At 36.3% G+C, this 26,506-nt stretch overlaps 1 protein-coding gene across 1 annotated transcript in view; it reads left to right on the forward strand.

Annotated features, from left to right (window-relative positions):
* Positions 1-266: 266 nt before the first annotated feature.
* Positions 267-26,506, forward strand: part of vipr1b (vasoactive intestinal peptide receptor 1b) — a 68,962-nt gene continuing 42,722 nt past the window's right edge. The window contains exons 1-3 of the mRNA XM_079862899.1: positions 267-645; positions 18,164-18,254; positions 25,712-25,822. Of these exons, the coding sequence (XP_079719025.1) occupies positions 589-645; positions 18,164-18,254; positions 25,712-25,822 (259 nt within the window). The 5' untranslated portion in view covers positions 267-588. The remainder of the gene's footprint in view (positions 646-18,163; positions 18,255-25,711; positions 25,823-26,506) is intronic.

The following is a 26,506-nucleotide window of genomic DNA, read 5'->3' on the forward strand; positions in this document are numbered from 1 at the left end:
GGAAAACAGCAGCAAAAGGAACTGTGCAGTGATATTCTGAACAGGTTTCATCGACCAATCGACGTTTCCACAGTTCAGGCAACACGCAGTTCAATTTTTTAGTGTATTTTTTTTAAGCGTATTTAAAAGCAACCAAACAAGCGCACACATGAATCATTTTCTGCAGCCAGGTGTTCACAAAGAGCATAGACCTTGACATTTCATCTATTGCTTTCGCACTAACGCAACAAAGACAGTCGTAAGCTGATGACGAACAAGAGTGATGCAGTCTTGAGTGTGTTGTCAATAGATCTCGCATGTGAAGCTGTGGAGCTCCTCTCGTGCTCTGATTGTGATTCCCTCATTGGTCGCTGAACTGTCAGCAGCTCGTGCGGCGAAATGAGCCACTCACCCGGAGGACTGCTCACTCAGGGCACTTATGATGATGTCCCCTCAAATGAACTTATGCTTTACTCATCTGCCAACACCGTGTCCGATGTGATAGCGTTTGATTTACTTTATTTTTAAAAGCAGGATAAACTTTACGGATTCAAGTTTTTGTTTTCAATTCACGGTAATCGAACATTCACAGAAGAAAAAGCATCTGCGATGGACTCCTCAAAGTTGGTTTTATTGGCTTTAAAGCTGAGCTGCGTGTTTTCTTCGGTAAGTATTTGTTTTTGTGCTTTTGTTGTATTTTAAATAGCATACAGTTGGTTGTTTCATTACAGTCAGTATACCGTTGGCATGTTAACATATTTTTTTAAATGATTTTAAATCCATTAGGTATAACGTTATGTAGGCTACCTCGCATATTTAATAAAAACCATGATACATCTGACAGCCACCGAGAAGTTGGATCCTTGATTAAAAAGACTGCAGTAGCGCTGTGGGACGAGTGAAGGAGACGTGTATCTTTTACTTTATAAAGGCATGATAATGTTGACTTAAGCAAATATGTAGCCGTCTATAGCATGTCAGATGCACGTGCTGATTTGTTTTTGTTTTTAAGACAATGCATCTTAAAATAGCCTAGCCTAGGCTACTACTTTTCTTTTCGTTGTTTTTTTTTTTTTTTTTTTTTTACCTCGAAGAAGGGGTGAACGCACCTGTCCAGAAAGCGAGGAATCAACCAGAAAATTACTTATTAAAATCATTATGGCTTTAATCATGAACATTTTTGAGGCACGCGAGCCGAGGTCATGGTTTTAGTTTCCCACCTTGTAGGCTACTCGTCTATTTTATTGGTTTTTACGCATTCACTAACACCAATCTCCATAATCTCTGCGAATACTTGCACATCGTCTGTATAAAATGTCCCCTTTTTACTGTGAATCTTAATTGGAAATAGCTTTAATTGTGTTAATTAGTTTATTATTGTTCTCGCTATAGCTATAATAGGCTATAGGATTCTATAGAAGTAGGATCTATCTATCTATCTATCTATCTATCTATCTATCTATCTATCTATCTATCTATCTATCTATCTATTTCCATATTAAGGGAAAAATTAGGCACTTAGCAAAACCAGGGGGAAAACAAAATGAAAAATGAAAATGTGCAAAACCAAAATGTTGCACAGTTTTGGTTCATCTATGATACACATGTCAATTGTAACCGGAGCATTCACTAACAGTGTAAATCATACACTTCAGTGTTCATAAAAGCCTCTTACCGGCACTTTTAGCACACTTCACCCTCTTGAATCTCTGATAAAGGCAGTGGTCTCTGCCGCTCTCACCATGTCAGACGTTGAATGAAAAGACATTTTGGTACTGACTCTGGAATAAAATGTACCAAACATCAGCTAAAAGCATCCTTTAGAAGACATTCCTGCTGCTATTTCTTTCAGCAAACATGGGAATTCAGGTTGACTTGCATGTTGGTGGATGTTTCACAGTTGATGGAAAGCAGCTGGTTGCAATGGAAAAGATGTGTTAGTTGTTTAAGTGTTGTTTTAAATGTATTTGTTTCACTTGAGTCACATTATCAGCATGTAATTGAGCTGTATAAGAAGCTGTGGATTTTCTGATCCAAGTTTAAACATATTGTTACCTTTTGGAGGACTGTGATAGATTCAGCTTTGTTGCTGGCATGCTATTTGTTTTATCTTGGATAGATAGTTGGCATCACCTCAGCTTCCTGCTCTTATCAGCTGTTTCCCAAATGATGTATGTAACATCTTTAACATTTGAACTGAAACTTCACTTCTAAAAATGAAGGTTCCTAAAGAGGGTTTTCACAGCGATGCCTTAGAAGAACCATTTTTGGTTCCCCAAAGAACCTTTCAGTGAACAGTTAAAAAAATTATCTTTTTTTTTTCTAAGTGTGAAGAACATTTTAATAATGTAAAGATCCTTTTCCCACTTTAAAAGTATTTTTGTGCAATGGAAATCATGTAATCATGTCAATGAAAAACCGTGTTAGTAAGTTGTATTTGTGGATGGTGGCTACATACACCGCCTTCTTCACTAATTTACTTTATTCTAAGGTCAACAAGCTTTCAACTGAGCTGGTTTTCAAACTGATATACTCTTGACACTTCAGGGAAGACAAATTAATGTGTGCTTTACACTTACTGTGAATTCTAATGATCCTGAGGGAAACTTTTAAAGACAAATAAATGAATCATTATGTAAAACAATTTATTTAGATATCTGCAGCAATACAATTTGAGTCCCGTAAATACAGTTCAACAAAGTTTGATTGTTTCATTTTATTTCCATTATTCCATAAGTTTTTTACTGTACATTTTATTCTCGCAGGATAATCTATGAAGTTAAGTCATTCAAAGAGTAAGGCTTAAAGAACATATCATTAAAATTGTGCCTAGGAACACATTATAACACAATTAATTTGAAGTACAAAACAAATTGTTATGACTTTCAATTGTTTTTGCTCATCTGTGTCAAGAAAAGAGTCTTTAGGAAACAAATGAGGTGTTTCACAGCTGGAGATGTGTATGAATCATGATAATGAGGTTTTGTTGCAGCACACAAGATTCCTGATGCAAAACTATGCCTTCAGTAAAAGGCTTGTTTACTGCAAAAAAAAAAGAAGAAGAATATTTTGGTTCCTTTGTTTCTTATGCATTGTCTCTTGGAGCTGTTTTGATATAATCAAAAGAACTAGATTTATATTTCGATAAAAGTATTCTCTTAAGTTTTTCTCTTTAAGTTCGCTTTTTTTTGCACTTGAATTCAGGCATTCCTTCACAATTCTAACCGCAGGAAACGAACGCTTAAGGCAGCAGACTGTGTGCGTGGAGAAAGTTTTCCAGACAGATGATAAGAGCTACTCACTCTGTGAAGAGCTAGTGCTAGAACTGGAGAGAAATTAGCTTTAGATTTCCTCAAGTCTTCTGACTGCATCATCAATGCAAGAACACTCCCACCCGACACCCAAACCTCATAATGCTCTTCTGTCCGGTCTGTCTGCCCACCTCACTTACTCATGAAGAATAGATGTGAGACACCTATTGCTTAAGCACCATGACAACGTCCTTCGTCTGTACTCTATACCAACTATATTTATAGCACTGTTCAGGTGTGAAATAAGAAAGCTCAGTGCTTTTCACTCACTTAGAGTTCCGTCTTTCTCAGGTTGTCCTCTTGCTCTATCTATCTGGGAGACCCATATGTGCCACGCAATAATCATTTGATAAATGAACTGAGAAATCGATAAATCAGATGAGAAAATGGTAGATCAAGTGAGCAATCAATTACAAGTGGATAAATAGAAGAATCAAGAATTTGATAATCAAATTTTTTTTTTACAAAAACATAAACAATATTTATCATATATTTAAAAAACGATATTCAGTTTATAGCAATAAGTAATGTACAGTAGATGTTTTGATGAAAAATGAATGAAATATTATGTGATTACATTTTATATTAATTGATTACTTTTTGATTATCCAATGATTAATTTCACAGGTTTGTAAATTGTAATTGATTGATTGCTCAAATATCTATCTATCTATCTATCTATCTATCTATCTATCTATCTATCTATCTATCTATCTGGCTGTCTGTCTATCCATTTACCATCCATCCATCCCCGTCTCTATCTATCTATCTATCTATCTATCTATCTATCTATCTATCTATCTATCTGGCTGTCTGTCTATCTATCTATTTACCATCCATCCATCCATCCATCCCCATCTCTATCTATCTATCTATCTATCTATCTATCTATCTATCTATCTATCTATCTATCTATCTATCTATCTATCTATCTATCTATCTATCTGTCTTTCTATCTGGCTGTCTGTCTATCTATTTACCATCCATCCATCCATCCATCCATCCATCCATCCATCCCCGTCTCTATCTATCTATCTATCTATCTATCTATCTATCTATCTATCTATCTATCTATCTATCTATCTATCTATCTATCTATCTATCTATCTATCTATCCAACCGTTGTTCATTCATTCATTCGTCATTTGTTTGTTCACTCATTCATTCGTTTGTTTTTACATTTGTTGGTTTATTAATTTATTCCTATGTGATTCTGCCAGTCAGTCTCATCTAGGCTGCTTTGTTGACATATTTTCTTTGACTATAAAGGTTTTGTTGGTGTGAAATCGTTTTAACAGCTGCTGGAAACTCCCCCGAACATTGGTGTCATGCTTCAGTCGTATACAAAAGTTTTATAATAACAAAAACTGACATGTTTTAGTGAACGAGGGTCCTCAGTTTTATTGAGCGGCAGAAAAATCCCTAAAATCTTCTCTTATCTAAATTCTTGGTGTGACACAGAGCAGATGTGTTTGCAGGAAGTTTATGGTTGTCTCTGGGGTGGTCATTTATGACTCTGCTCTGCATAGTCTGCTGAGTGATTAACTTGGGGTTTTCACTTACAGCAGTAGTGTGAGTGTGCAACAGATGTATTTCCTTTTTATTCAGGTTTATATTGCTTTTCCTCTTCTCCTTTTTGCTCATAAATAGTACAGTTCTGAACTTCTTGACAGCAACGATATTTTTGTTGCATGACACACTAGCAGCACTTGCTTGAGTTTAAACTCATGAAGACCCTAACAGAGGGAATCTCAGCATGGAGCGAGTGTGCAGAATTAGGAAAACTGCAGTGGTTTAGGTTGGCTTTTGAATTTTTTTTTTATGCTGTGACCACTTACAAGATGGGCTAATCAGTGTTTCATCCACTGATGTGTGTGTACCAGTGATTGATTGTAGGCCTACCTGTTGATTTCATTGTGCTGGTTCATTGTGTTGGTCTTGTTGGCTTCCCTTGTGGCTTTTGAGTTATGGTGACATCATCTGACGAGATTTATAAGGATCATTCCGGTTAATCATTCAGCATAAATCAAGTGCTGTTTTAGACAAAATGTACATTTGGCAGATCATCTAAGAAATTAAAGGAAAAAACATGAACTATAATGATCTCAAGGATCGGTTTCGGGCCGATTTTTTAACTGATCGATATCGGCTATCCTAAACCCTATCCATTATTTTATGTCACGCAGGTGTCGTGCAGTAGGTGGCGATATGCACCTTCAAGCAGGTTCGCCATTAAAAGGAAAAGAAGTAGCTTAAATGTGTGTGTGATGATCGAGAACCAATGATGTCTGAACGCGTCACATACGGACGTTCAAGTTTCCGTGATTAGCGTATTTGATGCACACTTTTGTAAGGAATCACGGTACTATACGGTTATCTGTACCACATGTGATGACCTACCCCAACCCCGCCCCTAAACCTACCCGTCACTGGGGTTACGACCAACCAAGAGCGGTTGTGGTCATGTGTGGTCAGGTGTGGTCCGGATAACCGTATAGTACCGGAATCACTCAAAAGAAATTTTTTTTGCTGTTTATTTTTTATCTTCTGTCAAACTATCTGAGACATTGTTGCCTTAACGCATTGCTATGAGTTGCATCTTGCTTCGGACTTGACTGACAGACTGGCATTCTTATACCTTGAGCTTTATGCTTTCTAACCTTATCTTATTTTTGTAGCAATTATTCTGTTTACTGTACACATCATATAAGAGAAGTTTATATCAGTAGTCCCATATTCATAATTGTGACCACACAGTCTGTTAAACATATCTACCATTGTAACAGATGTTTACATTTACCAATGTCTTCATGTATTGGAATTACTCCATTGTGATAGAAAGATACTCCTTTTTTTTACATTTGAGCCCCTGACCCTGCACAAAAAAAAAACCTGACTGGGACATCCCTATTTCAGGCTTCTTTAAGATTTTGAAACTATCATAAAGAATATCACAGCTTTTTCATTACTTCATTACAATGATCTGGACAATGAAAAAGTTCATCCTGTAAACTAATAAGAACTAAGAGGAAGTAGTCTTATATGAAAAACAATATGTGAGAAGAATTTTCCAAACCTGTTGCGTACCTTACTGATCAATAATGCAGTCATCTACTTTTACTGACACCTAGTGGTGTGGATGCAGATTTATTATTATTATTATTAAAGTTATAAAACAGTTACAGATTTTCATCTGTTGTTCATTGTTAATCATACATTTATGGAGCCGTTTCCTGCGGATTATGTTCTGACTAATAGAGACTGTAAAATGAATTGTAGGTAAGAAGACCCTTCGTATTTGACTTTAGGAATATTTGACACCTCATTTTTTGCAATTTGTTTAATGGCTACTGAGAATGCTTTGCCAAAAAGTTTTAAATGATCTTGACAACAAATTATTTTCATGTAGTTTCTATATACACACAATATTTATTTCAACATAACAGTTTTTCCTCAAAGGATTTGACACATTTCTCCAAACTAAGATTACTGCTCTCAATTAACACAGTGATCTGAACACTTTGTAATTGTCCTAAACAGATTGTGCATTTTCATTCATTTTATACAGACTACAAATCATATGCACAATCTTCTCATAACATTGTGTACAAAATTCTCAAATGTGTTCACAACAGTTCACACGGCCAACTAAAATGTGAATATATCAGTAAAAACATTTGCAGCTCTTTTACAGTTTTTCTCAATTGCTAAAACACAATTTCTAAAACCTTGCTCTATTTTCTGAAAACATTAAACACAAAACCTCATCTTCAAGCACTATTCACAAAACCTCTGACTCCTCTTGCAAAAATGAAATTTTCGCCTCAAAACAGTTTTACCTGTGTTCAAAATCAAACACTGCTCTCAAATCATAAACAAAGTGATCAAAATGATATACACTATCAAGCAGTCACTAAACAATACACCAAAAAACAGAAAACACATTGTTCGAAACATATAGTTCTCGAAAGATATCTATGGACTGCTATTCTGTTTAGACTTACAGGTGCACCTTACTGTACCATCAAAAAGTTCAAGGAGAAGTACATTTTTTAATCTCAAAACAAATTTCATATGTTTCCGTCATTGTCTTTTGATGAGCGAAAACATTCTATCATAGTTGCTCAAAACTGATCTGAAATTACTACTCTGCTTTGCTCTTTGCAATTTTTTTGTGTTCTTCCTCCTCCTTGTACCCCTATTTTTACAGTACTGTACCCTGCATCTCACAAACTTGTCCTTTGTCTCTGTGATACTGTAATAGGGTATATGTCGAACGTCGCATTACGAAACCGGAAAACAGAACGCATCGCTTCCGGTTCAGGTCTTTTGTATGTGCTTCTTGCATTTTTTTACTGTTTTACTCAAGATAACTTAAAAGGAGCGAGCAAAGATGATCATAATCAATGTCCCTCGCATGTGAAGATCGATATTTAAAAGTAAAAAAAAAAAAAAATCTTCACACTAACGTTTAGATATTTAAATAGAATAAAACGCTAATAACAAAGTGAGATAGGTAGGTTAGCTGATTACCTTAAAATTCCATAGATATCGGCGTCAGTTCATACGGCTGTTAACACTTTCTATGACAAGCGGATGCAATGAGACCAGGTTTCCGGTTTCGTCATGCGACGTTCGACATATACCCTATTCTTGTTCTTTGTTGATATGAACCTGCAACCAGTCAAAATCTATTGAGCAGTCAGTGCTGCTACAGTTTTTCTCGATTGCTTACAGTTTTTTACAATCGCTATGACAGTTTTTTCAATACATTTAACAAATTTCCTAAACTCTTAACGCACCAACACACCTAAAACACACAATTGGCAAAACGGTTAATTTCATGCTCAAAATCACACATTGTAAACTAAACTCCAAAACTAATTTTCAAAATACAATAATACACTAACACAATACACTATGTCCAACAAAACACTGCAAACATGTTTCAAAATCAAATAATTATTCAAAACACTAACACATGTTCTCTTCCAACAGGAACATTTAGTCAATCATAACACAATGAGAAAAAAAAACACTAACATCAGATGGAATTACAGAAACTACATTATTTTATATGTGTCAGGTAGGCCCTTATACAGACAGTATATTGTATTGATCATAGATTTTGTTTTGCACTGCAGGTTTTTTTTGTTTTTTTTTTGAAGTCTCTCTACATTTTTGTTTTGTTTGTAATGTAAATGCATGCATTTTGTTGTTGTTTTTTTGTTTTTTGCAGCAGCAGAAATTCAATACAACAAAATAAATGACCCTTCTTAGAGTAGCTTTATAGAATGTATGGTTTATGAAAAAAGAAGACAGAGACAGAATTGCTGCAGTAACGGCTTTATTTGCAACAGGACATTTCTGCAAGATAACAAAAATATGCATATAGCTGCCATTTACAGTATTACTGTATGTGAAAATACAAAATATACAAACAGAAAAAGCCATCTTCTAATCTGCCCGGTCTTCTGCATTTGTCCACGTTCTCATCCACATCACACCTGATATCTTCCCTGGCAAGGCATCTTGGGAAGAATCTTTTGGCTTGCCTTACTGTATCCTGGCAGTGTTCAGCTGTGATGTCTTGGTATGCAGCATCTTTTGCATACAGGAGGGACATTTGGTCCTGTGGACTATGGTCAAAAACCTTTCATCTCCAGGCTGAGAAAACTCCTCAATGGGGTTGAGGAAAGGGAAGTAAGGGGCAAGGAAAATGGACATTATCCTCTGATGGGCGTCAAACCAGGCTGTGACTAGACGGGAATGGTGGAATGCCACATTGTCCCATATTTGCATAACTTTATCAGCTGTTTCTCACTAGCAATGGAATAATGTGAAAATACAAAATATACGAACAGAAAAAGCACCAGAAGAATAAAAAAAGAAATAAAAAAATAGTCATCTTCTAATTATTTGCATAATTCAATCAGCTGTTTCTCAGTAAGAATAGAATAAAATACAGGGGATATATTTGTGTTTCAGTTCACAATATAAACAGCTGTTTACCTTGACTTTACTGTAAGGTTAGGTTTAGAACATGGTGTTATCTGTTCTGACATACAGTGTTAAAGCATTGGTAAATTTGGCAGTAAAAATCCATTGTTTTGGTCTTGTTTGAGCTTGTGTGTAAAAGAAGTTCAAGCATTTTAAATTTGTGTTAACTGTATGCATTTTGTGTTAAAGCAACAAGAAATGTGTTAATAGTATAGCTTACACAGACGGATGTAGTGCTAACTGTGTTAAGAGTTTTGGAAAATTGTTAAATGTATTGAAAAATCTGTCATAGCAATCGTAAAAAACTGTAAACACATTTCTTGAAACTATGCCTCGTATTCTCAAAACTGTAAACACAAATCCATAACGTCTCACCCAATTTCCCAAACATCCTATTTTCAGGTCAAAATGAAGCTCTACACTCAAAACCATTCACTCTTGCTGAAAAACCAAACTTTGCCCTCAGGGGCTTTGCCTGGGGGTCCCGGGGGGTCCCAGGAATCCATTGTTCAAAACAGATCATCTGACCTTTGACCTATTTTGGCCTATACTACAGTAAAGCAGTGATTGGTTAGTGATCAGTTAAGCAATTAGTGTTTGCACATGTGAGGAGTGTGTCTGTGTAGCCTGGTGAATAAGTGTAGCATTTTGATTGGTTGTGTTTGGAAAAGGAAAGCAAGTCACTTCCTGATAGATCTTTGTGTTTTAGGTAGAGGATTGTGTGTAGTGTTTTGCAAAAAGTGTTTTATGCAATTGAAAACTGAGTCAAAGGCTGAGAAATAGCTTATGGTTTTGAAGATTTGGCATGTAGTTTTGCACTTTGAGTGAGAGGTTTCAAAAATCGTGTGACATGAAAAGATTTTGTGTGTAAGCAGTTGGTAAAAACTGTATTCCTCCTCGATCTCTTCCTTCATGTCTTTATGGATCCATTGTTCCAAAACTCAATAAACTGATTTGGGCCCTTTTATCTATCTATCGAAGGATCTGATTGATGTGTGTTCAATTTTGACTCTTAGTGTTTCCACCTGGGTAATTGTGTGCTAACTGAGCTGAAGCTGTGCTGACTTGAGTGAACAATATTGAATGCTAGTGCTTTCTAAATGACAACATGGTCTAGTCAATGAGAAATGAAGGGATTTGTGTGTAGAGTTTTGCAGTGACAGTTCAACAAATCTGACTCATGTGTCAAAACAGGGAATAGTGTTTAGGCCTATAGTTTAGTGAAATGGGTGTGCTTTTTGATAAATGGCATTATGGTTTTGAAATTTTAGTTCAAAAGCCTGGTTATAGTGTTTAAGCAATCGAGAAAAACTGTAACAAATGGAAAGCACAATGTTCAAGTGAGATCTGCAAATTGTGTTTTACCATGTGAAATGGTTAAAGGTATATTGACAACAGACAGCACAATTAGCTAAATGAGTTCAGGCAACTGAGAAATTTGTTCAGCCAATAGGTTTTAGTGTTTTAGCAATTGAGAAAAACTGTAATTGATTTTACAAAAATATTATTTACCATTTTTCCAAACACAACAAACAAAACTCAATTTTTCTAATTGTTTACACAGCTATCACAAATGCATGAACTATTACATCTATTTTCAAAAGTAACAAACATTGTTATACAAAAAAGAGAGAGTTAAGGAATGGGTGTAATGAGAGGAAGAGAAAGAGAAAGAGTGGATCAAGTAGAAAGAGGTGAGGGGAGAGGAGGAGGGGGATTAAGAGAAGGAGAGGGCATATGAAGAGTAGACTATAGGGATAAAGGTGAAGGAGAAGAGATGGGAAAATGTGATGTAGGTGTTGATGTGGTGGAAAGAATAAGAGGAGAAATTGTAATAAGACATGAACAGAAAGAAAGGGGACAGCAGGATAATAGAGGAGTGAAGAGACGTAGAAGGTACAGACTTTCAAATGAAAGTGGAATCACCCTAAGTGACCATGTAATAATAACTCGTGGCCTCTCCTTGAGCGAAGCTAGGAAACAGAACCAGAGTGTTACTATGGCATTCAACTTCTATATTTTTGAGTATTGAGTATTTATGAACTTTATTATGATTGCTGATGTACATTTGAGTTTTGAGACAGCCTCAGACTCAGGATGACCAAGTTTGTTTTCAACGGAATAAGAGCATGTCATTGTTAAACAATGAACCAAACACAATGGAAGAGGCCTGTGGAGATGTTATGGCAGAAGTACCATTTTTTTCCCCCATGATGCCTGATAAGAATATAATCTGTGATGTTGATGAATTGCTCTGGCCTGATGTGAATTAGAGGCGTGATCAATAAAGTTCAGTGATTGCAGAACTGTACAAGAGTACATTTGCTGCATGTTTGTGTTTGTAATTGGGGAAAAAACGTATATAACAAAACTCCTCATTGAATAACTTAACCGTAACCGTAAATAACCGTATTGTTTTTGTGTGTTGCTGAATCTGTTATAAAATCAATATAGAACACACCTGTTTTGATGATAGTAATAAATGCATTTCCAGTAAAAATTCAGTTATTTATTTTGCAGTAAAGTTGAACTGTTTGGCTAAGGTAAGAGTGTTTTATTTGGCTGTGTTCATTGTTTTGAGAGCAGGGACCTGAGTTTGGAGAAATATGTCAAATTGATTGAGAAAAACTGCACCACTGTACCAGGCCAGTTACCACTTATACTTGATATTGCTCAAAAATTAAAACACAATTCGAGCAAATAAATGTACGACCATCGCTGTTGACAAAATCAGTGTTCATCGAAATGTAGAAAATATAAGAAAAGAGATTGGACAGTAAAATTACATGCTATGACAACTGTCCAACTGCACTTAGCTTGAAAGGCAATGAAACAAAAGTGCATGTCCCAATGTTACCTGATACTTCTGTTCTCATGGTAATACAAATAAATAGTTCACTGACAGCACATTATAACTGCCAAAATACTGTTAAGCATTCCCAAATAGTCATGATTTTGAAATAACACAGTGTGCCGTGGCTTCTATGCCGTAAGCAAAGTGATAAACTGAATTGTCAGTGAATGCATAAAACTGGAGTTTATAAATACTGCAGATCACCCATATGGATGGCATATGGCCTGTTTGTACTTGAGCTCACCAAAAGTGAAGCATCAATCCAGACAGTATATTCAAAACAATTACACACATCACCTTTAAATTTGCAAAAGAATCTGTGTTCCTCAGCCAGCTCTGTAACACTACAATAGACGGTTTTACAGAACATCTGCTCGCCAAGTTGTCGTTTGTTACTTCCTCACTCTGTGCAAAATCTGCTGCTGTCTGCATTTACACTAACAGGCTTGAGCAGAGCGGCACTATTATCTGTCTCAGGAACGAGTGTAGCAGGTTCATCCCAGAGGTCAGCAGATGTTCTGATAAGTCATCTGAGGCACAGGACTTCATTATTCAGCTCAGCTGTGTGTGTGTGTGTGTGTAACAACCCTGCATGCTGTGTTTAGTGGTATTAGTTGCGGATTTGAGCTGGATCGTATTATGTTGATACGACAAACTAAACCGTTAATATGTAAGGGATAACGTGCATCCAGCTGAAATAAACTGATCAGGTCTTGTACCAGCCTGAAGGGGGTTATTTTGCAATAATGACCTGCTGATCTTTTATCTTGCTTATTTTTCATCTACTTTCTAGATAAATGAAGAAATGGGCATGTTAATATGAGATTCATTATTTTATTATGCGATAAGAAATAAATGATGACAGAATGATACGAGAGGCATGAAACTACACAGCTATGATGAAAATTCGTCAGTTATGCTGTTTAGTTATCATTATATTAAACCGCAGAATGCCACGTTTGAACAATCAGAACTTTTTTAATTGCTAAAACTAATGTAATGATGACTGATTAGTGATTACATAATTAATGAACTAAAAAGTACTATCTAAAAAAATAATTAAATAAACTTTTTTAATTGTAAACGTACATATTTTCCATTAAAACAGCATGTAATTTCTTATATTAAATCAACCTTACTTTGTGAAATTAATAGAATTGAATGCATATAGACAGTCCTGTGACCATCCATTCAGTCATGTATGTATAGTATGTATGTATGTATGTATGTTTATTTATTTACAACAAAGAAATAATACATAAATGGAAAATAAATACTTAAGATTAGTACTATAGGTCACAAATCAAACTTCATACGTCATACAAATATTAACCAGATCATCCTGACATACAGTACATTTCCTACATTAAAGGGGTGGTTGATTATGATTTCACTTTTTTAACTTTAGTTAGTGTGTAATGTTGCTGTTTGAGCATAAACAACATCTGCAAAGTTACAACAAGACATTCCTCCCGGTTTAATGACATTACTAACCCTAGAATTTACATAAACCCCTCCCCCGGGAACGCGATTTATAGATCATCATGACAGAATATGCTAATCAATGACTAGAAGATAACTACACATAAGCTACATAAATTCATCAACTAACCATTCAGAAATGTCCTGTTGCATTCTACATGTTGCCACTTCTTCTTGAGTCTGTCCATCATTGTCTGACTCCAGTTTGAACATAAAAGGCTAAACGTTTTTGAAATTTTCAGTGCATGTCTGTGTGAGGTAAAAGGACACGAGCTGTTGTACACTCTCAGAAAAAAAGGTACAAAAGCTGTCACTGTGGCGGTACCTTTTCAAAAGGTACACCTTTGTACCTAAATAGTGCATATTAGTCCCTCAAAGGTACATATTGGTACCAAAAGTGTACATATTAGTACCTAAATGGTACATATTAGAACCCTTTTGAAAGGTACTGTCCCAGTGACAGCTTTTGTACCTTTTTTTCTGAGAGTATAGCTCCGCCCTCTGTGCTGGGAACAGTAGCTCATTTGCATTTAAAGGGATAGACACAAAAACGGTGTGTTTTTGCTCACCCTCAAAAACTGACAATTTTAACATGCTATATAAAATATCTGTCGGGTATTTTGAGCTAAAACTTCACATACACATTATGAGGACATCAAATACTTATTTGACATCTTGTGAAAAGGGCGTTATACCACCCCTTTAAATATCTTGTTAACTTTACTTTGTAAAACGAATAAAATATTTTATTTGCAGGGATTTAATGCATATAGACAGACCTGAGACCATTAAAGGAATTTTATAGGGTATATTTGGAGAAGAACGATTCTGTACTACAGGCCACATATCAAACTATTGACTTTTGGACCCCTTGGTACATGTGAACCATCGTTTGTTTAAAAAATCCAATGCAAATTGTTTGAGCGATAAGACAATCTAATCTCATATAATGCAACACTATTTTTCTGGTGAGCTTCTCATTTGGCGTGTCATTGAGAAGCTCTGTGGTTGATGTACTGTTGCCAAGGTCTTGGTCTGAGTCATTGCATGGTCATTGTTTAGGGGACAATCCCCTGGCCTTCTGTCCCTTTCTCTCAAATGCCACTGAAAAGGAAGGCTGGCATTAAGCAAATAGATCAATACTGCCCTTAAAGACTGTTTAAAGGAAGAATATACTCTTTTAACTACTCATCGTGGTTTTCTGGTCTCCAAAGATGGTTTTGTTTGCTGGTTTTACAGGGCTTTTGGTCTCTGCCCAAAAAACTATAGCTGAATGCTTGTTTGGCCAGGCTGGGAGACCAGCTAGATCATCTTTAACCAGCATGGTTTAAAGGTTATTTTTTTTAGCAGGATCCTAGACTTATTCAGTGAGAGATGGATTATGTGCTGATATTTTTGGAAATGAGCTGTTTGAGGAAAAAAAGATGTGTAAAAACACAAGGCATGGACCAGCTAATAACCAGCTTAGACCTGCTATCATGTTCCAAAACACAGCAATCCAGCCTAAGCTGGATTTTCCAGCAGGGAATCCACTTACATAGCTGAACTCTCGCAAATAATTTGAGCATAAACACAAATATATGAGCTGAGTGTGTGCGGTTCGCCAGGAATGCATCAGAGATCGGCCCGATGCCTGACCCTCCGCTTTATTGGGTCGCTTTCACACGCAATGGACCCTGCACCTGATGAATGCGCCAACGCATAAGGAAGAATGCGCATCCGTTATCTGATGTAACTCTGAGAGGAAATATTTGAGGGAATCTGGGAGATTTATTATCAGACGAATAGCAGACTGTTATTGTAATTTAGGCAAATCACTGTAAACAACCTCTAAATGGCTCCTTTGTCCTCAGTTTTATGGAGAAGCAAATAATCGGCTCCATAGTAACTTCTCTAATCCAAACCTGCAGTTTATTATTTGTTTCCATGAAGCAAATGATGTTACCAACCTTGACTAGCACACAGGATACAACCTTTTATACTTCAGACTGAGAAGGCAATTATTAACTGAAGATAGCTGCATTTTCAGTGTTTTTTCAAGGTTTTTTTTTTTTTGTGTACTCTTCCCTTCCACTTCTACTTTTACAGTGTCTTAAGAGCTACACAAGGTCAGATGATGCAATAAAAAGTATGATGGAATCTTCTGCTGGTGGGGATTATAGGTGCACGCATGGCTGATGATGGCAGTGAAGCAGCCTCTCACTTGAGCTGACCCTATTATCCATGCACCAAAGTACCGGAGAGTGACAGCTGAAACCCAGCAAAAATAGCACCTATATTTTCAGCATCATTTCTGCTGCTCTCCTTCTAAACATTTATCTCGAAATGCAGATCCATCATTTAGATGTTATTGGCAGTGTCATAGAGCAGGTAAACTTCATTACAGGGCTCCTCTTCAAGATATTTTGAAACAGCTGTGTGCTTCTCGATGATTTTCACTTTTTCTGTTTGTAGTATGGTCAGTTGAGTTCTCAACTCTGGCCCTCGAGGTTCACTTTCCTTCAGATTTTAACTCCAACCTTGTACTCACCTGCCTGTAACTTTCTAATCCTGAAGATCTATATTGGCTTGTTCAAGTTTTTCATTAGGGTTGGAGCGAAACTGGACCTCGAGGGCCAAAGATGAGAATCCATGAGCTTAAAGACTCGACTTGTTTTTTCCCTTTCCTTTCAGTTTTTTTCTTAAAGATTTTTGTTGGACTTTCACCATGACTTCATTTACTTTTGCTACTTTTCAAATGCCTTTTATGTAGAGATTTTTTTTGTTTTGTTTTATCCTTGTCACTGACCCAGGCTATGAAAACCCTTGTAAACTATGAAAATCAATTACACAAATATGAAAATATTAGAAAAAGAATGTGTGAAATATACAATATGTATTTTTTATAATTATATAAGTGATTTATTTAGTTGCAATATTTATTGCGTGAAATGTATTTGTTACGACTGTCCTACAGAATCTTTTATTTGATTGTGTATTTAGGATACATAAAGAATGAAATTTGCTTCTGCAAGATGAAGGATCTGGCCCATTTATTCCAAAAATGTCATTTCCATCACTGTCATTTTTGTATCTGATTGCTGTTAAAAACAATAAATCATTTAAGATATGGTGAAAATGACAGCAGTGAAATTTTTCACGACATTTAAAAAGAATTGTATACTTGTATACAGAATTCTGTTATACAGAAAGAAAATAATACTTTTATTCAGCATGGATACCTTTAATTGATTAGAAGTGACAGTAGAGGCATTTATTAATCAGCACAACTGCTTTCAACATTAATAATAATAATAAATGTTACTTAAGCACCAAATCAGCATATTAGAATGATTTCTGGAAGATCATGTGACACTGAAGACTGGAGTAATGATGCTGAAAATGTAGCTTTGCCATCACAAGAATACATTTTAAAGCATATTATAGTAGAAAACAGTTATTATAAATGGTAATAATATTTCACAATATTACTGTTTTACTGTATTTTTGACCTTGGTGAGCATAAGAGACTAAGAAAAAAATCTTATCTACACCTTTTCCCAACCATCAATTGTTTATAAAGGCAGTGGATGAGATTTACTGTAGATGTTTTCAATGCTTATGTCCTTGGTTAAGTGTGATTTGGCACAAAGAGGTCCATAATACATTGAGAATCTATCGTTAGCAAAGCAGACTTAAAATCGAACTTTTTTCATTTCCCAGTAACCTTATCTTGTTCTAGATCACGGATCTCTAGACTATGCCCACTCTCACATTGAAATGCACAGACACACCTGTACCCACCATACACACACACTCAAATGCAGGCCCACGCACACATAATACCAAAATAGAAGCACGCATAGATGCTAACTCAAGACAATACGCAAAGCATCACAAACACCCACACACATATACGATTATTATCACTATTGGGATTCAGTCCTCCCTGTCCATTACACCCCTCTTCCCCGGCACCGTGTCTTCATTGACCTTCTCAAGCTGTTCGTTGGACTTTCACGTTCTTATTGACCGCAGGCTGTCTGCCACTGACTGTCAGCATGAATTTGTCATCAGCAGTGGACATCAGTGAGCAATCTGACTATTACTCACTGGCCCCACGCGCCTTTTCTCCCTTACAGGCATGATATCATCTCCACAGTGCAACGGCGCTCTTTTGTCTGTGTGCCGCTAGCGTACGGGCGAGCAACGGTCTGTCATTTTGTCAGTAGGAATGGTGTATGGCAAACTGTATGGTGTAATGACAAAAAAGGAGTTTTTAAGATTGTGGATTTTTCAAGCAGTGGAATCTAATTCCTAGTTGGCATTTGCTGTAAATATTTAGCCACAATAATCCCCCATGAGACTTCACAGCAATCCATAAATATGCATATAAAATGAAAGCCTTACAAGATGAAAGCTGACACCTTAAAGTAATAGACTATCCTGAGAAGAATGTTGTGGTGAATCACTGAATTACTTTGAAGGCTGTGATGTGGTTAAACAACTGAAATGTTCTCTCTCTCTCTCTCTCTCTCTCTCACTGTCTCTTTTGCAGGTTTGTGCTGTTCAGATGTGTGACGTGGTAAATGAGATTGACCTGGCAAGAGCGAGGTGCGAGAATAAAACAGCAGGAAACGTCACATCAGGTGATATTTACAGTATAATGTCACCTTTTTGCCATTTTCACAGTCAATAAACAATTGATGAGGGAAAATAGGTGTAACAGGAGATCACAGAGATATAATGTTTGGTGCTGAAATAGAACAAAAACAAAATAATTTACAATCTATTCTGTAAAAAAATTATTTTCATGATTTATCACAACTTTTTATCTTTTGTCAAATCAACTTAGATAATTAATGTGGTTCAGAGAACATAATATTTAGAGGTTCTGTTTATTAAACCAATCTCCTTCATTGTGTTAACTGAAAATTTTAATTTCAGTGAACTCAAATTTTAAGGCAAACAGGTAACTTACTTTTTTAAGTTAATCCAACAATAATATTTTACAGTTTAGAACTGATATTTAGAATCTATTCAATTGGAAAATATAACAAAAAGTAAATAAGAAATAAGAATTATATATATATATATATATATATATATATATATATATATATATATATATATATATATATATACACACACACACATTCTTTTAAGCCTTTTAAAGGGATAGTTCACTTTGAAATTAAATTTTGGTATGTTTTAGCTTACCTCAAGGGCATCCAAGATGTAGGTGTCTTTTTTTCCGCAGTAGTTTCAATTTTGATATTTTTAGGTCAAACCTTGTCTGACAGTCATATCATGCAGGTCTATGGTCACCCCCTCAAAGAGCATGCACAGAGTCCAAATTAAAACAATTACCCATCGTCCAAATTAAACAATTCCCCATCGTAAGTACACATTGATGGCCTAAGACACGAAACGAGCGGTTTGTGTGAGAAAACGAACAGTATTTATATCGTTTTTACCTTTTGTAGACAGCCACGTCCGAGTGATCTGAAGGCGCGGGCGCTTCCTATTGTGTGACGTGTGCGCAGACTGGTGCATAGATATATACAATAGACCCTTTTACAGTTGGTAAACATGGTGACGTATTTGTGTGGGCGGGGCTTAGCTGGAGGCAGAAAGATCCCTCTGGCCGCTTCACTAACGCTAGTTTGCCAGTTTGTTAGCTTGTTTTTTTAACAATGACTGGAGAAAATCCAGTTTTATCTTAATGTGCAAGGTCACTCACTGTCCAGGACCGCGATTGTTATTTGCAAAAGTTAATTTTAACGGAAGGAACCAGACTGGCCGACCCGTACACGTTCAGTCAATGGATGGACGATCTGACAGGATTAACGTTAACGCTACCAACAGTTGAGTGGCCTGACTTCTACACCTGCCCGATAGAGATACTGAGGACATATAAATCTTTAGATGCCTATAACTATGTGCTGAATGGTCATGTAAAGATTTGTGTGTACGATCCGCAGTTCTGCCTAACCAGCGCCAAGAAGACGACAATGTAAAGAGTGACATATTACGGTGCAATTTTAAAGATGTGGATATTTTCTAGAAATAAAAATTCCAGATACAGCATACTCATTTTTCATCGATTCTTGCACCCAATAACACAACAAGATGACATTTAATAATAAAAATAATAATTTAAGCTCCTTATTATGTAGCCGAATCTGTGCTGGTTTGTATTGGCCGCCTCCAGTTTTCCGTTTGTTTTGCCTCCAGCTAGCGCCGTGACTAACTGTGACGTCGGCGCAAAAGGGGTCTATAGATGCCGCCTTGGCTACGGCAGTTCATTGGAACGAGGCGACATCTAGTGTATATATATCTATGCACCAGTCTTAGGCCATCAATGTGTACTTACGATGGGGAATTGTTTAATTTGGACGATGGGGAATTGTTTTAATTTGGACTCTGTGCATGCTCTTTGAGACCGTGACCATAGACCTGCATGATATGACTGTCAGACAAGAACGGTTTGACCTAAAAATATCAAAATTGAAACTACTGCGGAAAAAAAGACACCTACATCTTGGATGCCCTTGAGGTAAGCTAAAACATACCAAAATTTAATTTCAAAGTGAACTATCCCTTTAAGGAAACTGAGATGCTAATTAGCTTGTTGTGTGATGCTTGTTTTTGTACTGGTCCTATTGACCTTATGTAGCCCCGCCCCTTTTCAGCACTGCACTTGTTGTGTTTTGTCTACTGGTTTGCATTTCCACAGCATGACAGTAAGATCTTATGGATTTGTGAATGAACCACTAATTTTAAAATCTTCCTGACATTTGGTATGACATCCGTTTCAAACATTACAATGCTCGTGATAACTCACGCTAACTCTACAATAAGTAAATCGACTTCACCAGCTAATTACTCTTCAACAGTGATGCCATAGAAATATACAGAGCAACCGCAAAAACGGAAGTTCAAACACAAAATTCTAAAATTCTGTGCACTTGTTTCTCTGACAAATAAGGTCTGTGTAATTAAACTCTTTAATACATTTACAAGCAGATTTATTATGGAAAATAAATAAATAAATAAAACCAACAATGCAAAATGCTTCATCCAGTAGAAGTACAGTTTGAAAAGTCAAAAAATGAACTGTTGTCAAAGGCTGATTACCAACATCCTCATCTATGAGATGCATCATGCCACCAGCGTTCTGACAAAATACTGGTTCAGTATTTCATATTCAGCAAAAGGTCCGGGGACCAGTGCTTCGCACATAGATATCACAATTATACGGAAGCTCCTTTGAGGTACGAAGTGGCTTATCCTCCACTGACTCATTTTTAGGTTGACGAGATGAACTGGCAATCAGGCATGAAAGACAATTTTTTTTGAAGTGGAAGAAAAGTCAGACCCCCATCATGGATAGAAAGTGGAATGAATGAAAGGATCTGTTGTGCCCAAAAGCATTTCATGTAACTGTTTGAAGTGAAAGCCCTGTAGTGTGTATTGTGCATTGTTCTAAGATAGACTTGAGGGTTGGAGATTTATATTTTTTTCTCAGATAAAGATCATTTCAGCATTACCAGCTAATTGATTGATTGATTGATTGATTGGGTTCTTTAGGTTCAAGGATGATCAGCTTGGTAGCTAATGTTATCTTGAGGGAATTTCTAAACAATCCATGTAAATCTTTAAAGGTCTGCGGTGACGTTTGGTAGTTATTATTGTGGTTAGATATGGATTCTCAGATATAGATGTGCAGTTTTGAATAACATGAAAGTAACAATGACATGAATTAATTTGGTGTAATGCGGGTGTGCTTGACATGGTACAAAAAATACTATTGATTTGCATCAGAAGTTTCATCTAAAGCTTGTACATTGTGATCTCTGGAAAACTGGAATTTATAGTAGGTGTCATTCAGTAACCACTTATTTGCAAAGCAAAGAGACATACTGTAAACTGGTACAAGATCTACACCTGAATGAGTTTATGAGTTGATCCATCTGTAGATAACTGTAACACACTAATAGATGAGCTATAGTGATATTGGCAGCCGTCTTTTGGTAGACATTAAGTGTGATGATTCTTCTGTTGGGTTGTATATTAGTCACATCCTATAGGTTAGCGGTTCCCAAACGTTTTAGAGTGTCGTACCCCCTGAGGCCTTTTCCATTAAAGGAGAACTCCGGTCAATTTGAACATTGAGCTCATTTTTTTGTACATTTGGAGTGCTGTCAATACAGAGAACAACGACAAAAATCGGTGTTGCCTACACCGTGTTATCCTCTTTTTAAAATTTGTTTAAAAAAAATGTTTATTCAGCCAGCGCACATACCTGTATTTACATCCTGTTTTCGGTCGAAGTCCATAGTAATCGATTGTCGAGTTCACGCGCATGATCATAGGTACTAAACCAATGCGCGTGAACTCGACAATCGATTACTATGGACTTTGACAGAAAACAGGATGTAAATACAGGTATGTGCGCTGGCTAAATAAATATCATTTTTATTCATATCTTTCACATCTACTGCAATCAGATTGACCCGCGTTCACTCTGAAGGAATCACTCACATGACCTGTGCACTTGTAATGACACATCAAGGATGTTAAGAGGCTAAAAGCAGGTTTAAAACTTGCCCCACTGAAGTCAACAGGGTGCAAATTTTAAAAAGAGGATAACACAGTGTAGGCAACACCGATTTTTGTCGTTGTTCTCTGTATTGACAGCACTCCAAATGTACAAAAAAATTAGCTCAATGTTAAAATTGACCGGAGTTCTCCTTTAAGGGACAATTTTTGGCCCCTTAAATTGATTTTCCAGTACATTTTTTTTTTTTTTACTTTATAAATACCTTCATAAAATAAGTAATGTTTTAAATAAAAAAACATGTCAATAGAGAAATATGTAATGATGGTAATAATGAATTGATACTTTTAAATATTAAACTAAAACCTTCAGTAGTTGGTGGTAAGTTACTGTCTTAATGAGTGAGTCATTCATTCATTCATTCATTCATTCATTCATTCATTCATTCATTCATTCATTCATTCATTCATTCATCCAGTAGCGAAGCAAGTGGCTATATTTATGAATGAGTCATTGAATCATTGACTCTCACGATTCGTTCAAAGCCGCTGTGTGCTGCAGTTCTGCTGTGGCTTATGTTGGAACTATTATTTCGCTGGAAAATAGAACAAACATTACTGTGTTTAAAATGAACATCACTTAATATTACCCTTTTGTTTGTTGAACTGTTGTATAAAATTAATGTCACATTTGCAGTCGTGTGGACATTTGGGAAAAATTGCATTCTTGCTCCTATAATATATGATCAACATTAAAAACAAGAACTCATACTGGGTATGTTTTTGTATGGAAGAGAGTTTGAGTCTTAAATTGATCTCTATGAACAGTCCGTGTCTACGTATTGGCTATTTGTTCATCATGCTAGTAAGTGCTAAATCCTCATTTTAACAAAGGTACATTGTCAAGAATGGCAGTAATGTAGCACGATTTGCTAAGGCTGCACGTAACCTATCATATGCACACTGACTATTACTGCATTTTGCTTGCCCTGTTAGAAATACATGCTCGATTTTTAATGTTATTTTAAGGTGGGATAGAATTTTTGAATTAATGAATGAATAAATGAATGGCAAAACTCAGCATTTTGTTCGCGTATCCCCTCTGTCACCTCACGTACCCCCAGTTTAGGAACAACTGCTATAGTGCAAACACTGTTCCCTCCCCCCAAATTTTAGGTGAAAATGCCTCCATACATTCTGTTGAACACATCCAAGATTGGTTTCATGAACATCAGGATGCAATCACATGCCTTCCATGAAATTCACCTATCACTTGATCTAAACACTAGGGATGTCCCGATCCGATCATGTGATCGGAAATCGGGCCCGATCACGTGGTTTCAGACTCGATCGGAATCGGACGTTACCTCCCGATCAGGACTCGGATATATATGTATATATTATATATTCTCATTATTTTTTAACACATACGCCGGTTTCACACTGCACGCGTTAGCAGAGCGTAAGCAGCGCAGGAGCAGTGCGTATGGTGAGCAGGAGCAGGACACGCGCGTTTTTCTTTCACACTGGCAGCGTTTATCACGCGCGGCTGAACCGCGGGTTGTGTACAGACAGAGTACTCTATAATGGATAAGTTTGGCATTGCTTTATTTCTTTTTCAAATACATTTAAGAGAAAAGACTTGTCAAGAAGCTTATTTTATTAATAATTTCATTTATATAACTTTTGGTTTATCTTTGTTTTTATTGTAAACACTGTGGCACTTTTTTATTTTATTTGTTTACATGCCTGCTGGGTATTTTAAGTTGAGGTGCTATTTGTTTATATATTAGACTTTTTTTATATTTACTGTTGCACTAAGTCCAAAAGTGAAGAATTTATGTTATTTATTACTTGATTGTTCAAGCTACCTCACAGAAGTGCTCTGTTTGTTTACAGAGTTGTTGAATGTTAAAATAAGGTGAATTAAATAAAAAATAAGGAACATCCTGGATCTGTTTTTCGCTCTTCTTTATTCTTTTTTTATGTATTATAGAAGTATCGGATCGGGACTCGGTATCGGTAGATACTCAAAATCAAATGACTCGGACTCGAGGGCAAAAAAACCTGATCGGGACATCCCTACTAAACACTGAGTTTTTGTGATGATTTTTTTTTTTACAAGAGGTTTATTCAACAACAGTATCTGAAATTGAGCTAAACCTATAGAGCTAACAATTTTTTTTGTATTAGTGGTCAAAGCATCTACTTTTTCCTTTCAAAGTTATCTAGTCTGTGTGTTTAACCATATTACTTTGGATAGATTCACACATTTATCAGATTTCAATTTAAACTGAAATCCTGAGAGGATTGCATTTACATGTCTACAATCTGACCCGCCTGCACATCCATATACCTAGTGCCTGAATGAGGTGGATTTTTAAACAGGCCGCTTGACTCTGGAACATTCCGCTGTAGCTTGGAGAGGATGAATAAGATAAACTAGCTGTCAGTTTTCCACATTTACAGTCACGAACCAACTCACCTCGCCTCATGAATCAAAAGGATGCATTCTGGGGGCATGAGGAACATCGTAAATATTCAAAATATTACGGGTAAAGCAATAAGCTGATACCATATCTCAGTTTATTGTGCTCACAGGTGTCCAACTGAGGGATTAGGGAAGTGTGAGTTTAAGAGTCTTCATGTTACTTTTAAATAAATGGTTTATTCTGCATTTATTCTCTTTAGCATTCAGTATTGCACTTAGTTCCCTGATCATTCCAATTCAATTTCAGCAAGTGAAGAACAAATTTATACACAAATTATGTCGCCTATTATGCATGTTGTATTATGCCGCTCAGGCTGCCATTTTTTCCCACTACTCGGAAAGTGATGAAATGGTAAAAAAAATCTAGTACCGTGGATTTTTCAGGAAATTTGTGTACTCCCTGGACCTCTGCTTCTCGTAAATACTACCGTGTATTGTGCACGTTATTTTTTGACAGACATGATATTCGTGATATTCGGGAATTTGTAAACAGATGTATCGAAAGATACTGTAATAATTATTTCTTTCTTAGCCGGCAAGTATTCAGTGAAGTGACTAATGCCCATGAATGTGTTATGTTGATGATTTTAGTTCTAATATTGATAGCCAGCCTAACTTTTTGACGGACGTGATAACTTGCGTAAATGGTGAACTATGTTTGATTTTTGAGTAATTTGGGTAAAATTTTTGGGTAAAACGATACATACAACATGCCTTTTGCGTAATTCGTTATACTTATTTTACGGATTGAAGTTTATTTCGTGGCTTAAATAATTGCATTACTCAGAGACTTTTGTTCTCCGCCATTAACGCTTTCTGGGAGAAATGCTGTGTGTCTATGCACAGAGACACGCGTAGTAATACAAACGGTGAACAGTCCCCATGCTGATACTGGTGAAATATCAGCACTTCTGGAAGGCGTCTCAGCCAATCAGATTGAAGGACCAAAACGAACTTACGTATATAAGATATAAACTTAAAACCTAATTGTGTTTTTTGCCTTTATACAACAGGGTTATACTGAGTTAATGCTGTACTTTATTCTTTTGCCAGGCTGCAAAGGAATGTGGGATATTATTGCTTGCTGGCCATCAGCCAAAGTTGGGGAACACGTGGTTATTCCTTGTCCAAATTACTTCAGACACTTCTCTGATCATCATGAGGGTAAGTTGAAATCATCATCAAAACCTTTGATGAACTTCAAGGCATTAAGTAACAGTAACTCCTAAAGAAAAGTGTAAAGTGTCTTTTGTTATCTTGTCAGTCGCTGTCATGGGCTGTCATATCGCTGTAAAAGTTAAAGGCACTTCAGTTCAGTACTCCCACACACTAACTGGAGTAGTTTCTTTGATATCAGACTTCTCAAGGAAAACTGGTGTGCTTGGGAAAATGGTAACTCTAAAACGATCACTTCCTTGTCACAACGTAAAAAAACAACCCCAAAACAAAAACAAAAACTCTAGCAAACAGGATTTTAGTGGTATGTTGTCATGAATGTAAGTGGTTGACAATTAATAGCAAGTTTGTAGAATTCATAGAATTATGAAAAGAATTTTGTTATTTCAGACATTAAACTATTTATAGACAATGGAATCTGTATACTATGTAAATGCAGATATTACAACTGGAGGTTACATTTTACATGCAGAACCGCTGCTTTGAGTGGATGCAATGGGTAATTCATTAGGAGGCAAATCAGACCCATTGATTGAGTAGTACTGCCATTAGGTCACGCTTGTTTATCTGATAATTCTGTCTCAACCACATCTCACCAGAAATGATTCATTAAACTCATTAAAAGAATACTAAGTTCAACAGACTCACACAACACCCTTTTATTGCAGTGCA

Source organism: Squalius cephalus (assembly GCF_949319135.1).
Source record: "Squalius cephalus genome assembly, chromosome: 25".
Lineage (NCBI taxonomy): Eukaryota > Metazoa > Chordata > Actinopteri > Cypriniformes > Leuciscidae > Squalius > Squalius cephalus.